Source organism: Colletotrichum tamarilloi (assembly GCF_030869305.1).
Source record: "Colletotrichum tamarilloi strain Tom-12 chromosome Unknown Scaffold_85.1, whole genome shotgun sequence".
Taxonomy (NCBI): domain Eukaryota; kingdom Fungi; phylum Ascomycota; class Sordariomycetes; order Glomerellales; family Glomerellaceae; genus Colletotrichum; species Colletotrichum tamarilloi.
In genome coordinates, this window is record NW_026849468.1 from 43,764 (window position 1) to 59,288 (window position 15,525).

Here is a 15,525-nt window from a genome sequence, read left to right on the forward strand (position 1 = left end):
CAATGGGCGCGTTGGCAGTGACTTTCCACGCGACTCAAGTTGCTGCATCTTTGACGATTCCTCAACCCTCCAGAGGTCGCAACGCCCCTTATCCTCAAGACCCGACATCCTATGATCATAAGATAATCTAGCCATGTCGATCCCCGGCTTGGGCCACCTTGTGGCGCCAGTAAGCAAATAAACACCGTCTTTCTCTTGAAACCACACCATCCAGAGAGCTCGAGAACCGCCAGCTAACACACACACCCTCCACCAGCAACCGACGTCCGCGAACCAAACCCGCACAATCCGCCTCCAGCCCTTCTGGGAATGGCGCTTCCAAGTCGCCTTCGACACCCAAATCACCCTCAAACTCCTCTCCGGCACCGCCGAAAAAGACGGCACCGAGCTCGCCCTCCAGCACATCTACACCTTTGCCGGCACCAGATCCAAGATCCTCACCCTGCAGGGATGCGAGCTCGAGGTCGAGGGCGTGCTGGCTGAAGAGTCCGTCGCAGAGTACGCCAAACCACAAGACTCCCCCGCCAACTCGGTCCTGAACCTGCACTTCCAGCTCACCGCCATGCGCCAGCGCGCCGCCGCCGAGAGGAGGGAAGGGCCAAGGATCGCCGTCTGCGGGCCGCCGACGACGGGGAAGACGAGCCTGACGAGGACGCTGACGAGTTATGCCGCGCGGGTGGGCGCGCAGCCGTTGGTGGTGAACACGGATCCCAAGGAGGGGATGCTGAGCTTGCCGGGGACGTTGAGCGCCAGCGTCGTCGGGTCGTTGTTGGATGTCGAGGCTGTTGACGGGTGGGGTACGACGCCGACGAGCGGGCCGAGCCAGGTGCCGGTGAAGCTGCCGCTGGTGTACTACTACGGCCACGCGAGCTCTGAGGAGGACCCGGCCAAGTACAAGGAGCTCGTGAGTAAGATGGCGGCGACGGTGACGTCGAGGCTGGGGCAGGATCCCGAGGTCAAGGGGTCTGGCATGATAATCGATACGCAGGCCGTGACGGAGACCAACCAGGTTGGCATGGAGAACTTTGTGCATGTCGTGGAGGAGCTCTCAGGTATGATTCCCATCTTCTCTATCGATGGTCTGATGTGCTGGCACTGACATGGTAGCAGTCAACATCATTATTGTGTTGGGCTCACCAAGTCTCAACGCCGAAATCACCAAGCGCTTCTCAACGGAAAGGACTAGCCTCGGCGAGAATTACAGCATCCTCCTCTTGGAAAAGTCAGAGGGCGTGGTTGAGCGCGACGTGGGCTACACACAGCAGGCCTGCGAGGCGTCCATTAAGGAATACTTCTTCGGTAGCATCGGCCAGACGCTGAGTCCCGCCACGCAGCAAGTCGACTTTGATAGCCTGGCGATATACAAACTAGGAGATTGTACGTGATCACCTCGCACCCCATCGTACAATCCCGCCCAAAGGTCATGCACAATGTTTGCTAACCTACTTGGCCATGATCTAGATTCCATGTACGGCGGTGGCGCCGACGAGAGCCTGATGCGCGTGGACCCCGCACAGGTCATGGCCCATTGGACGCTGGCGATCGTCTATGCCTCAGTCAAAGACTCACCGGAGACGATACGGACGGCCAACGTGATGGGGTACGTGTACATTGCCGATATCGACAAGGAGAAGCGCAAGTTGAGGATCCTGGCGCCGGTAAGTGGTCGGTTGGGAGATAGGCCGCTGTTGATGGGCAAGTGGCCGGAGCCGTTTATCAACCTATTGGGATAGGATAGTTTCAATGATACCACTTTACACCGTCACTCCTACCGAGATTTTTGTTGTCTCTTTTCTCCTTAGTAGCCTCGTTTTATGGTATTCCAAATCGTTGGCATATCAGGCTCCATCACGGCTTGGCAGAAGGACGAGCCAGCTCTTCTCATTCACCTTCCGTTGAGCAAACGATATTCCAAGACCTAAAGGGTGCGGCTCAGCTAGCCTCCTGTTCTCATGAACGCCGAAAACCAATCACTCCCACGTCATGGAGACTGGTCAAAATCCGGTTGAAATTCATGACTAGTTTTGGCCTAGTTCCCTAGTCCAGATGTGAGACATTGTCCCTCTATCGAGTTAACCTTGAGTCTCCAGCAACCACCGCCGACAACCACAAGACAGAGTTGTGAGTTGCACAGTTGCATTGTCTTGGCCAATCTACATCTACGTGGGGCGCCACCAACGCAACCTTAGACACCCTCTTTCGCCCGATGGATGTTTCGGTCAACTGTCCAGTCACTAATCGGAGTGTGCCATTGGTTGCAATTTTTCCTTCGCCGGGATATATCGCAGTGGTCAAAGCCTGACTACCTGGAGTTGTGGAGGAATGACACACACGTTGAGGGAGAATACTGCTCAATCATTGTGTTCGATATGAGTTGCCTTCGGCCTTCGCAACCACCTCGAGTACTACCCAGGATAGTGACTAGACTTGGATGAGTTGTCCAGCGCCACTAATGGAACTAGTAACCACTTTCCCTCTCCAGTTTCGCAACTTTTTACGCCATGTCTTATACTTGAAGCAAACATTCCATAACTTCAGCAGCTACTCTGTGAGTTTTAACAGCTTTTTGCCACTGCTCAACTCGACCCAGGACTGGAGCCTCGAGTCTTTCGAACCCTCAGTAAATAGTCTTGGGATCACAACTCACGCGGCCTCAGTCATCCTCCAGAGCTCAATAGCTTTCGGGCGCCATGTCTCAGAGCAAGAGCAAATATTACACCTTTGCAGCAGCTTTTTTTCAACTTGGCTTGATTGGGGCTACATTCTGCGAACTCAACAACCCCGCCTTCGCTGAATTGTATAGGCCTGGAGGAAAGTTGTAACTTGTTATTTTCATCAAGCGCCATTAACGATGGTAGAATCCCCCTTTCTCACGATCAAGGGCCACCACATGCAGGCGCCATGTCTCGAGATCCCAGCACCCATTGTGCCTTTCCATCAGCCAGGCTATGAAGTGGTCCCGCAGCTCCTCACCCTGTAGAACCCGTTCTGGAATGCGATGCCCCATCCTCGAGTTGCAACTCGGAATGGAATTGGTCCACGTCCAAAACCACAAGGGAATATCATAATAAATAGAGGGTTCATCACCCTCCCCCCTCCCTTTCTACGTTGCTCTGCCAGTGGGGAACTTCGGACGTGGGTATTGAAATTACGCTGGCCCATGCCCGTTAACCTTTCCGATTTGTCAAAGTTGTTGTCACCGCTGGAAACTCAAATTGCTTTCATTCCAATTCCTCAACCGCCTGGTTCCAAACATGGTGACGTTTACATCGCTCCTAAGGGGGCGGGTTGAGTTTGAATCTGGATGTCAACAGCAGCAGCAGCAGCAGCAGCAAAACCACCAGCAGGAGAAGAAGAAGAAGAAGACACCCCCGAAAGTCGACGTGTACAATCTCCACCCTACGGGCTGGGAATCCGACCCGGAAGACGAATACCACCGCCTCTGCACGCTAGACTACTGCTCCGGCACAATCTACTGCGCCTACGCTCTCTTCTTCAAAGTCGACCCGGGAGCAGACAAGCACAGGATCGTCGAGGTCCTCAAGCAAGGGCTCGAAATCACGCTCAGCCAGTGCCGTCGCCTCTGCGGGACGTTGAGGGAAGATCCCGACGGCGGGAGCGGCCTGTGCTTCCACAAGAGGCGCGAAGACACGGTTGAGTTTCACGTTCAATGGCTCGACGGTAGCAGCAAATCCCACGATGACGACGGCGAGGATGGCGCCGCGGATCAAGAAGATGGGGGTGATGGAAAGTACCCCTCCTACGCCGACTTTGAACGCCAGCACTTTAGCACCCGCGCCTTCGGCCCCGATCTGAACCTATGGTGCGTCCCGCCCATGACGCCCGCCGAAAAACCCGCGAACAGGCCAGAGAATCATCCCAAGGCGGCGTCCTTCAAAGCGAGCTTCATCCCCGGCGACGGGCTGGTACTGATGATGATGCACCACCACTTGGCCAACGACGTCAACGGGTGGGCGGGGGAAATGCACCAGCTGGCCGAGAACTGTGCCGCCATCTGGGCTGCGTCGGCGTCGGATGCGGATGCGGGTGCGGCGGCCGCTGCCGGTGGTGGTGGTAGTAGTAATAATTTTGGTTGTGTTGGTGATGCTACCTCGACTGCTGCTGCTACTGCTGCTGCGCCACCGGAGCTGCCTCCGTGGGACCCCGCGTGCCTGGACCTCTCACGCGTCACGGTCGCGGACCCGCCCGCTGACCAACTCGTCGACGGGCCACCGAGACCGTCGCGGCATCCCGAGCAGAGGGCTGCTTCGAGGTTGCTTTTCCATATCCCGCGCAGTAAGCTGTTTGAATTGAAGCGGTTGGCGACCCCGGCGCTGGCTACGCATGGGAGCAGCGACAGCGGCAGCAACGGCAGCGACTGCTGGATTTCGAGCTACGATGCGCTCAATGCGTACCTGTGGCGCGTCCTGGTGAAGCATAAAGCCCGATTACATAAACCTGACCCCAAGACGTTGGTTGAATGGGTTGAGGCTGTGGATGTGAGGAGGCGGTTGTGCGATGCGTCGGGGAAGCCTATGCCGGCGCGCACGCAGGGGAATGTGATTGCTGTTGCTATCGCGTCGAGGAGTACTCATGTTGTGCCGCAGTTTACGATCAAGGAGGTCGTTGAAGATGCACCTTTTAGCAAGCTTGCATGGTGAGTTTTCTTTGTCTTGTTGCTCCCTCTTTTCCTCCACGCGTATCCGTACTACCAACATCCGACTTGTACTGGACCAAAACACGACGAATTGACAGACAGCTAATATTCTTTCCAAAGGTACATCCGCCAACTCACAAACAGCATAACCCCGCCCACCATCGACGCAATGCTATCCGGCATCGCCCGCGTCCGCAACAAGCTGACCCTCTACGCCGGCTCCGACGTCTTCCCGCCCACGACCCTCCTCGTCACGGACTGGCGCGACGCGGACCCGTATACCGCGGATTTTGGCTTCGGTCGCCCCAGCGGGTTCCGGTGTCCGTGGGACTCTGTGACGGGTGGGCTCGTGGTGGTGTACCCGCCGCGTCCTGCGAGGATGAGTCCCGGCGGGGATGACGAGGGGAACGAGATTTCGTTGGCGGTGGAGAGGGAGCTTGTGTGGGATTTGCTTGCGGATCCGGAGTGGAATCGGGTGTTTGAGTTTAGGGGGGTCGAGGTTGAGGATGAGTGATGGGCAGGGAGTGTTGCAGAGGTCAGGGAGAGGAGCGGGATTTGGTGTTTCTACATCATGCTTACAGATGGTTTCTTATTGGGTTTTGTGATGGGCACATGCCATACAACCTTAGTTCCCGATACTTGGGAGATAGCTTTACGATTTTCGTGTTATTTGTTACTGTTATAGTGGACTTTGTTCCTAAAAGCTTTCTCATTCTCATGATGCGCTTCTGTGGGATCTACGGGATCCATAGGAACCAGCACTAAGAAAGGATGGAAACCAAATTATCTAGAGGGAAAAAGTGAGCAGGCCGGCCATAGAAGAGGCCAGCAAAAACGACCAAAAAAACCAAAAAGATAACCCGAAGAGTGGCTTTGCCAATCGCGGTGAGGATTTGAGCCTCACGCGGGGGTCGAACCCGCAACCTTGAGATTAAGAGTCTCACGCTCTACCGATTGAGCTAGCAAGGCGGGTTATTAATTGTTAAAGAGAATGGCTCCGGGTGGTACTAAGGAGAGAGGCGGTTGGCTGTGTGGCGTGTGGGCGTGGGTAGGGCTGGCTCTGTCGGCGAGCCCGAAATCTCGATGGCTTCGTCCGTGAAAAATTTTCTCGCGTCCGCCTGCTCGGGAATTGTGGACCAATTCGGGGTAAGGCTGGGTGGGCTCCCAGTGTTGGAGAATTGTGCTCCGTGCGGAGGAACCCACCCGGCCCGTCTTCCATGGATCCGGCCCGGACGGATTCCTACTCGAGTCCTTGGCGTTGGCTTAACCAGAGCCAGGCTTTCTTCCATACACCACGATCCTGCTCGAGTCAGTACTTTTCTTCCACTTAATAGCCATCAGACGACTGGTTGTGTAGGAAAAGGCAGCTCACATGGGCCAGTATGCATGGATACTCCGGTCCCCAACATCCTTCCTTGCTTGCGCGGCCAAAACGTTGACTTCGTCAGCCTTCCAGCCCAGCCCGCGCGTGAGCGCTGCCATGAGGAACCCTTGCAGACCGGTCGTGATGTTCTCGTAATTCCAGGCGCCGAGCTCCTTGAACTTTGCGTTTCGCGGCCATGTGTTGCTGGGCCACTTGAAGCGCAGCTCCGCCACGTCAACGAAGCCGGCGGCCTCTAGCATAGGCTTGAGCGCGTCGAGGTCGACAAAGGCGCGGTTCGTCTTGGCTGCTGCCTCGCCAAGGTGCTTCATGGACTGATAGAGAGCGTGCTCCTCTTTCAGGGTGTCGTCGTCAGAGAGGGGTAGGCCGAATTCCTGGAGCTCGAGCCAGCCGCCGGGGGCGAGGTTTCTGTCATGATGCATCAATGCCTGTCTAGCAAAAGGAGAAGTCATGCCTGCGATTACTCATAAGACTGGCGGATGTACTCCTCCCACTTTGAGATGCTAGAGTTCATCATCCGGCTGTGGATGTAGTCGAAAGGACGCGAGTACGTCCAAGTGTCCTCGATGTCGTCGACTTCAAACTTGACGTTAGGTGGTACACTGTATTCTCTGTCAATGTCATGAATGTGGTAAAAGCGGTTAGCGATACTGACAATTGCGGTTGGGTGGGTGACAGATCAACGCCGGTGACCTGCAATATCAGCGTAAGAAGGCCATAGGCTATACTGATGTGTCAACACCAACCTCGGCCCCGGGATGCTCGTCTCCAAAGTCCATGGCCCAGATGCCTGTTCCGGTTCCCAGGTCTAGTACGCGGCCAACGTTGGATTCGGGCCCATTAGGCGGTGACAACCCGAGTTTCCCATCGAAAGAGAGGTCAAAGATGTGGTGTTGAAGATCTTTGAGTGTCAATTTAGAATCAGTTCTAAGAATGGAGAAGGTGACCACCAAAACTGACCTAATCTCTCGTTTTCCTCTTCATCATTTGGAAAGTGATACTCTCCTAGGGTGTCAGTGAAGGATCAAGGGGTTTGTAGGCTCGGCATCACTGACTCCCATCGCGAAACTTGTGATAGGTGCGGCCATTTTCTTTGCGATAGTCGAGAATCGAGCTGCTCAAACTCGCGGTCGAGGAGGTTCCGTCCTGTAGCAACCATCAGCCACGAAATGACTTTGACGGGGATGACAAGGTGTCGAACATTGCTGACATCTCCCAGGGACGAGTCATTGTCATTGAACTCGTCCGGTTCCACCACGACGTCGTGTGCTGGCGCAGCCATATTCAAGAGACTTCGACTCTTTGATCTGAATCCTTTAGACCATGAGTATGGGCTCAGTGGTGAAGCAGAAGCAATTCAAACTCGACACGAAGATGGAGGGGCGCGAACAATCCCACAGGCCAGCAAGCGGGGTTCTCCTGGAATGTTGGGATACCTGATGTCACTAGGTACTCAGGCACCCTGAGGGAGGGGGATTCGACTGCTTCCAGCGGGCGACATGTCTTAGCTGACATAGGCCGAAGAATCCAAAGATGGGATAGGGCGACACTAGGGCGATGCAGCTTAGAGGTGCATCTTGAGAGGTGTCAAAATGCAGGTTAGCCGTTGGGACGATTCCGGGAGCCAGGTCAACACCACGGATGCGCTGGTAGACCCTGGGCGAGATGCTGCAAATGGTACAATTTCATAGGTCGTCTTGGGTTCTCAAGGGATTCAATGTTACTGAAGTCCGTGTCGTGGCCCAATCAGATGCACCGGGGGGAGTAGGGAAGGATGCAAGCCGAAAGCCACTTTGCATGGCAATCCAGTCGCTGCTGAGTTTTGTACATTGAAGTTGCCGGAGCATTCACCGCCTGAGAACATGCTCAAAGGTTACAGGAGCCCGAAGAGCAGTGAAGAGTCTCTGTCGAGATTGGACCAGCCCGCGTTCACAAGTCGCTCTCGGGTGATGGTATTCTAGCGGTGTTCTGGGATGGCTGGTCATCCTTTCTTCGGCGCTTTCATCGAGGAGTCCGGCCGATTGCTTCCGAAGTACTCGTAATTTCATATCCTCCGCTATGATCCCGCTTCCTGACAACGCCGGTGGATCGGTCCGATGTTGGATTGTGACTGTCAATACCATACGTCCGTGGAAGACTCTCGTGATCCGGTCCTGCATCGGGCTGGTGGCTACTATGCGACATTCGGCTCTGCGGAAAAGAGAGAATCCGCCAAATTTCGTCTTGGATGAAGACGTAATCGGATTCTTCGCGCGGTAGTCTCCCTATCATAGCCTCTAGAACGAAGGTCGGCGATGAGATGAAGATGCGGTTCTCAATGGAGTGTCTCGCCCGGGACCCAGTCGGTGACGTGTGAGAAGATAAGATAACGATAAGACGATACCTTACACTGATTAGATAAGAGATAAAGTAAGCTTCACTGGGACGGCAGGGGCCTTGAATCCCGAAGCTGCCAAAAGAGCACTGAACAGGAGAGCCCCTGTGCTGTAGGAAAGTCAATTCCTCACAGGGCACCGCTTGGCTGATCCTCACAACTTCGCGAAACTCTGCTGAACATTTGGACATTCAACGACGTCTGTCTTCTTCTTGGCACTTTTTATCAACAATGCCACGGGAAAATCATCCGTCTCGAAAGATGATGTTCAACACTGAATTCGGCATAGCAGTTAGCCGCCGCGGTCCTTTTACGTCACGTCGTGAAGCAACGTTACTCGAGGCTGCCCCTTTCAAGGATCGCGTGGCAGCATCACGGATTCCCAAACCTCCTTTTACGAAATGTGAACACCGCACTGCGAGGCTTAGACGAGGCATTACATATGGCCGTACTGGATAGCATTCATGCTGTGAGGCGGGCCAAACATCCATCCGCACCATGTCCTCAGACTGCGACTTCTCCCACATTCAACCCTAGGGAAAATGGGGTTGGATTTTGGGTCACCGTGGAGTCGAATCCTTCTTCGCGAATAATAGGAGACCCTTCGCTTCAAACGGCCCATGATGGGACAGACCACACCGAGCTGACAGCCTCTCTCGTTTCGCAATGCTGGTCTAAGCCAGACCAAAGAAAACAGACGAATGAGCTGCCATTACGGGCTTGGGCCATACTACACCTGTGAAGATGGGGAAACCTGGATCGTCGGAAGATCGTGGCAGGGGAGAGCTCGCACGCAATGCAGAAATTCTACAGCGACCACAATTTTCTTCATCTCCTCTCCACCGAGGCAGGTCGACGACTGTCTTTCTCTAGCTGGCGGTAGCCCTGGTTCAGGGGCTCGAGAGCGCGTTTAGGCCCGTTTGCCGTTCTCCGATGTTTCGTCCCATCCGAAACATTAGCACGACAGGGACGGCCTCGTCTGCGACCCAGTTCTCCAACCTCAGCCTCGACAACCTCACTGGTCCACGCCGCGCCATGGTCTCTGATCATCTGGTCTCATGGGGTTTCGACGGCATCAGGATCGCCGGGTGGCGGTCCCGAATCTTGACAGCACTACTACGCAACGAAAAGAGAAAGATGTTGGTCATTCAGGTTGCGATTTCTGGTTGCTCACTTGCTCAGCCTCAGTTGCAGAAACGTGCCCCTGTGACAGACCTGCGTCGCATCTTTGACTGACCTGCTTGACAGACGGGAGGCATCAGCAAGCGCGGAGAGCCCTGGCAGACGTGCAGGAGTGTTCGGATTGTTCTTTTATCGTCAAAGATGGAGAGACGGGGAACATACTTAAGATAGCAGATGTTCGCGAGCTAGATGCGAATCTCATTCAAAGGGACAGCATCAGTCACTTACTTCTTGTTCTTGTATTCTTATACTCCAGTACTTTGACAGTACTTCATTCTCTTCTTACTCTCATTATTACACCATGGTTCGCTTCTCCCTTGCCGCAGCATTCTGTAAGTTCTATCCCTCGCACGTCCCGCTGTTACTCTACTATCCAACTCGGTCTGACATACCCCAGTCGCTGCTTCTTCCCTTGCAATTCCCAGTCCCTTGACACCAGACCCATCTGGTGATAAGAACATCGGCAATGGCAACGGCGTCCAGTTCATCGGCGGCGCTTGCCTCAACAGTAAAGACTGCGCCTCAACCTGCTGCGCGACTCTAAACGGCGCCGGCATTTGCTCTGGACTTGGAGCCCAGTTCCAGGCAGGCAAAACAGGATGCGGCTTCGGTGATGGTGGTGCTGCTGCAGCACCCGCCGCGTCCCAGGGAGCAGGCCAGGCCGCTCCGTCCATGGAAGCCGCCGCTGGAAGCGGAGGCGGCGCAGGATCAGGGACATCTTCGAACGTCGGCGCCGGTAACGGCCAACAGTTCATCACTGGGCAATGTCTATCTGATGCGGATTGCGCCTCGGGGTGCTGTAACGGTCCCAAGGGTGCTTGTGCCGCCAGAGCCGTCGCAACGGAGAATGGCAAGGCAGGCTGCGGCTTTACGGGCACGGGAGCGGGTGCCGCCACTGGCTCTACTGGAGGCGGCACGGCGGCTGAGGCTGCCGCTCCGCCCCAAGCTGCTCCGTCCGTGGGTACAGGTGCAGGTTCTGGCGCTGCTGCTGGCACCTCTGGTGCTCCTGGCTCACAGAATGTTGGCAAAGGGAATGGTCAGCAGTTCATCACGGGTCAGTGTCTCTCGAACGCGGACTGTGCTTCCGGCTGCTGTGCCGGGCCTAAGGGAGTTTGTTCGGCCACGGCGGTTGCTAATGAGAGTGGAAAAACTGGATGTGGATTTACGGCGGCATGATTTAATGACAAGCTTGGGGACTGGTGCGGTTACAACGCATTCAGACTGCCTCGGGGTGACCACTTTCTGTACAAAATGAGACAATGCTTTTAAGGAGTGCTGCTACAGCTCGTATACATGTGAGAGGAAGTCCATGATTTTCTACTCCAGTAGTCTAGCAAGGAATTGGGCTGGCATCATCACACTACTCATTGCACAAAAAGTTGGAAGTGTCTCATACACGCTTAGAACTTTGGATTGAATGATGTCGTAAAATTTGATTTGACTATGCTATTAGAACACTTATCGAAAGTGTAATGCTCGTGAATTCGCTAATGTGATCTCTCAGTATCAAACTGGATCAATCCTTCCTCCATGCCTTCTCACCGAGCCAACGAGTCAACTTGACAGCATTTACATCAACTATCCGATTAAACACATCGCTTGCCCACAACAGAGCCAGTGTGTTCACCAGCGATCCCCAGAAGAACGCAAGCTCGTAGGCGCCCCAAGCCTTGTTCACCATCTCAGTAGCACCGGCGGTGTTCCCGCCCTCCGTGAGCACCTTGGCCTGGGCACCGGCAAGCGACAACGCGCCATGCGCCGGCGATAGCCACCTGACTCCCACCATGTGGTTGATGGCGCCGTGCCACAGGTACAGAGAGTAGGAGATCTGTCCGAGGTACTGCGCGAAGCTCGTGGTGAAGGGGCGCTGGAGGAGCGGTTCGGCTATTTCTGGTTCGGGTTCCGTAGAGGAGGAAGATGTAGCTGCTGCTGCGAGCTCTTCCTTTTCGTCGTCGTCGAGGTCCGGGGTGGTTTGGTGCCAGGGCAGACGGATGTTGCGTCCCCTGAGTAGCAGGGACTTGAGGTTGAAGGCAACGGGCGGGGAGTACATCAAGCCGAAGATGAAGATAATGGCGCCGATGGAGTTCCAGTAGAGTTGGGTGCGGTCGCCCATTGCTTTGTAGTAGTCTGGCACCCATTGCGAGATTGTGATGAAGCCCGGGGTTGAGGCGCCGTAGTACTCTGGGTAGGAGAAGAGATGCAGGCCGAGGAAGAAGAGGGCTAGTGTGCCTGCGTGGCGGAAGATGAGGATGGACTTTGAGCCGTATCTCTTGACGACGCGCAGTCTGTAGCTAGGAAGCTGGTCTTCGGGTGGTTCTGTCGTTGGGGCGGTGTTGGGCATGATGATGGAGAGCTCTGCGAGGAGAAGTCCGGCGCAGAAGAGAGCCTGGTCCCAGTCGCCGATGTGGACCAGCCAGAGGGTAACACCCGTGACACCAACCATATGAATCCATCTCTTGGCTCGCGCAAAGATGAGCAAGAGGAAGAAGACGAGCAGCGAGCCTTTGAATTCGACGGGGATCGTCCAGAGATGCCCGTCGTACTCGCTTCCCTTCATGTTCTCCCTGTTGACAATCGCTCGGAACGGGTTCATCAGGTTGACCGTGCTCCAGAACCAGTGCTGCAGCTGCTGGTCGAGACTCGGGCCCCGCGGCGGTACAGGTGCTCCCGAGGGATCTCTAATGTACTCTCCACCATACACCAGGAGAGCGATGATGAAGGTCGACGCAAAGATGGGGAGGTACAGCCTGAAGGGGCGGCGGAAGGCGGAACCGGCTAGGGCACTTAGAGCCTGGCCCATCTTGCGCTTGTGGATCATCGACACGGTCTTGAGGGTGAGGACGAAGCCTGAGATGACGAAGAAGACGGTGACACTGGCGCGGCCAGAGTGCAGGGCCCGGACGATGGGCATCTGCCAGAACATCTGGTGGCCCGCGAAGCCGTAGCCCCATCGGAGGTCTGGAAACCAGAGGTAGGAGAAGTGAAAGATGTAGACCACAAAGGCTGCGACGCCGCGGAGGCCGTCTAGGTATGCTGTTGGGCCCAACTTTCTGGGCTTTGGTCGCTGGCTCGGGGCTGTAGTAAAGTAGTTGAAGGGGCTGATGAAGAACGTAGGAAGGAAGAGGAAGATGAATGGCTTCAAGGTGGTGAGGAGTGTGAGGAGGCGGTCTGTCCATGTCAGGTCGCCGCCGAGGTGGAGGTGTTCGTTGAGGAATGAGGATACTGAATTCCGTGCGGATCTCACTGAGATCAGGAAGGGGTATTCGCGCTTCTCAATGTCGATGATCTCGTCCAGCGATTCTGTTGATGGTGAAGCTCGGCCATCTTGTTCGGCGATGAGAGAGTGCTGCTCGTATGTGTCCCGTGGAGGATGCGAGAAGGGGTTTGTGAACCGCATGTTGAAGGTTGAAAGCCAAGCACCTTATTCAAAGAAGAAGTGTGTCCCTTGGCTAACGGTGCGGAGAGAATAGAGTCGGGAAGGACTGGATGAGGGAGGTACCCTGGATGTCGAGAAAGGTGGTCCCAAAGTTGTTATACGGGCCCCCGAAGACTCTCGGCGGGGTCTCTCACCCAAGATCGCCCTCTTTGAGCCTCGTCTGTACAAGTGTGGGATGCAATAATTACTCCGTGCCGACCTCTCGCTCCTAGCTTTCAGCCGCAAATGACAATACCCTCCTCGAATCCGTACTTAACTAATGAGCGATGATGGCCAGAACGTAACTCCACATCAAAATCCGTCTCGGCTCCCGAGCCACAGCTCCTCTATAGGAAAAGCCCCCTTCGCATCGGTGGCATGTGGCAGCTCTGGGGTGAGGTAAGTGATCTGTGTAAGTGCGTGTAAGCCAGCCGGTATGACAGAATGGTGACTTCGGGCCGGCCGCTGTGCTTGAGAAACGTTGTTTGCGGTAAGCAGAAAGGTGGCGGCCAGATCGAGGCTTTTTGAATCGAAAATCGTTAGGACCGGGCACTTAATTACGATTGTTTAGCTTCCCGAACAAAGTTGACGCTTTCGTTCGGACGGGCTGACACCTCACACCAAAAAAAAAAGTTGGGGTGAAACCTGAAGGTGGAAATCGGCTTGTGTCGTCTCGTGTCTTTGACAGGGCGGAACCCGGCGGCGGGTGTCTTGTATTCCCGAGTCAAGGTTTACTCAAAGTGTCCCGACTCGGGCTCGGTCTGGTGTTATAGATGGGCATGGCAATAGCTGGCGAAGAGGAATGCTCATAAATTCTCCTCATCTTCCAAACATTCTTGTATCTTTGCATTTCAAACCCGTCATTCAACAACTCCAAGTTATGAAATCCACGGGATCCGCTGCCTATCTCGGTTGTGCAGATTTCCCAACTGAAATGACACCTGGATCCATTCCAAAGAAGCTTAGACTGGCATGGTAAGTTGCGGCCCAAAACGGGACGTTTACTTGGCGTTGGCGTAATCGGCCGGAGGCGCTTTCTGTCTCACATTAGCTTGGCTCTGTCTCTTGTCCGCGCCGAAGACGTTCTCTCTACTGCGAGATCCGAATTACCAATCGCTGATCGTGGCATAGCCTCTCGCAATAAGACTTGGTGATTTCCGGGCTTGTGTAACCATAAATCGCGAGCCACTGACACCCTGACTTTTGAGATACTCTTCGAAGCCCGGCTTTTCTACCATGGAGGCCATCTGTGCTTTCCTTGGAAGTGACATCACATCCGATGGACAGCGTTGATGTCGCAAAAGCTGAATTTTGACTCAGTTTTGAAGAAAGAGATTGAAGAAGGGTCAAGTAAGCCATTACTTACTCATTTGGCTTCGCTTCGGCTGTGGACGTTGGAGACCCCTCAACGTGATCCAATCCGGAAAGCTGAAGAAAGCTCCCTGATGCAGGTGACGGATCGGGACCCTGGACGCTTGACCGAATACTACGATGCTTAATGCGTTTAAGGTTGAGGGGCCTGGACCAACACTGAGTCTTGTCAGCCTCTACGAGGGCTATGATCACACGAAGAGTAGCGACGACTTAGTGAGGCGCTTTGTGTAAATGCCTCATCCCACAACTGCAGATACGGCCGCACACGCAGCCATATTGACAAGCCGCATGACCCCCGGACGAGCAAGGGCTTTTTACCAAAAGATTATATGCAGTAATGCACTCGTGGCACTGATACTCACGATTTAGACTTGGCGCACCACGAGTTCAGAGGAGACTTATCTGAGCTGAGAAAAGCTGAGAAAATGCTACACTATTGTCAGTGCCGCTATCACCCCGAAATCGGGGTTCAAAGCATCTTGAGCATGCAACGCCACATGTAACCAGAAGCCAGAGAGCACGCGTGCTAGGCGCGTTGAAAGCACTTTGGCTTGCGGCAAACTTGTGACCGACTAAGCTAGGACATTAGTGATGCTCAATTGCTCGCTGGCTTGCCTTCTTCCGATTACGGCACGTAAAATTGTTCACTTCCTGGGCAAGGTAGTAAAGTATTAAATTTTGATTTGTTGAGTATTCTTTTACTACGAAGTCACATCTTTCTGCTATCATTGAGAATGGCAAATTACTCATGCGATTGCCGCTCCGTATAACAACTCCATGAAGTTGTTTTATCAGGTGTTCTAGCACACTTGAGGATGATTGAGGAGGCACTGGGAGCTTATGCAAAGGAGAGCGAAGTGTGTTCTAAAGATGAACATGTGACTGGTCGTGCTGAGGCTCACCGTTGAAGTTCTTCCAAAGGGCTATTGGCAGAGTTGGCGTTGAACGGAAGTTCGTTATGGGTATGCGTGTGTAATCTAGTATATATGACGTCGTTTTTCGACGTCTGTCATGCGCACGTATCGTGGCACCTGCCAAGCTTGCTTGTCGAGATCAGAGACATTGACGATGTTGTGTAGCCTCGACAGAGCAGTGTAACAGGTGAAGTCAGATGAAGCATCGCGAAAGGCAGCGATTCGCTC

General features: G+C 54.4%; 5 protein-coding genes across 5 annotated transcripts; 3 read left to right on the forward strand and 2 right to left on the reverse strand.

Annotated features, from left to right (window-relative positions):
• Nucleotides 1-133: 133 nt before the first annotated feature.
• CTAM01_12932 (pre-mRNA cleavage complex II protein Clp1) lies at nt 134-1,733 on the forward strand (the record flags this gene model as incomplete). Its single annotated transcript, XM_060528937.1, has 4 exons — nt 134-169; nt 257-1,052; nt 1,111-1,377; nt 1,462-1,733. 4 exons carry the CDS (start codon nt 134-136, stop codon nt 1,731-1,733), a joined length of 1,371 nt encoding a protein of 456 aa, XP_060376464.1.
• A 1,521-nt stretch (nt 1,734-3,254) lies between these two features.
• Nucleotides 3,255-5,171, forward strand: CTAM01_12933 (uncharacterized protein; the record flags this gene model as incomplete). The annotated part of the gene is made up of 2 exons (XM_060528938.1): nt 3,255-4,657; nt 4,778-5,171. 2 exons carry the CDS (start codon nt 3,255-3,257, stop codon nt 5,169-5,171), a joined length of 1,797 nt encoding a protein of 598 aa, XP_060376465.1.
• Nucleotides 5,172-6,025: 854 nt separating this feature from the next.
• Nucleotides 6,026-7,320, reverse strand: CTAM01_12934 (uncharacterized protein; the record flags this gene model as incomplete). The annotated part of the gene is made up of 7 exons (XM_060528939.1): nt 6,026-6,446; nt 6,503-6,640; nt 6,694-6,731; nt 6,785-6,939; nt 6,999-7,043; nt 7,094-7,184; nt 7,240-7,320. The coding sequence occupies 7 exons, from the start codon at nt 7,318-7,320 to the stop codon at nt 6,026-6,028; spliced, it is 969 nt and encodes a 322-aa protein (XP_060376466.1).
• A 2,025-nt stretch (nt 7,321-9,345) lies between these two features.
• CTAM01_12935 (biotrophy-associated secreted protein 2) lies at nt 9,346-10,770 on the forward strand (the record flags this gene model as incomplete). The annotated part of the gene is made up of 3 exons (XM_060528940.1): nt 9,346-9,551; nt 9,862-9,926; nt 9,992-10,770. 3 exons carry the CDS (start codon nt 9,346-9,348, stop codon nt 10,768-10,770), a joined length of 1,050 nt encoding a protein of 349 aa, XP_060376467.1.
• Nucleotides 10,771-11,110: 340 nt separating this feature from the next.
• On the reverse strand, nt 11,111-12,991 carry CTAM01_12936 (uncharacterized protein; the record flags this gene model as incomplete). Its single annotated transcript, XM_060528941.1, has 1 exon — nt 11,111-12,991. One exon carries the CDS (start codon nt 12,989-12,991, stop codon nt 11,111-11,113), a length of 1,881 nt encoding a protein of 626 aa, XP_060376468.1.
• Between the last annotated feature and the right edge of the window lie 2,534 nt (nt 12,992-15,525).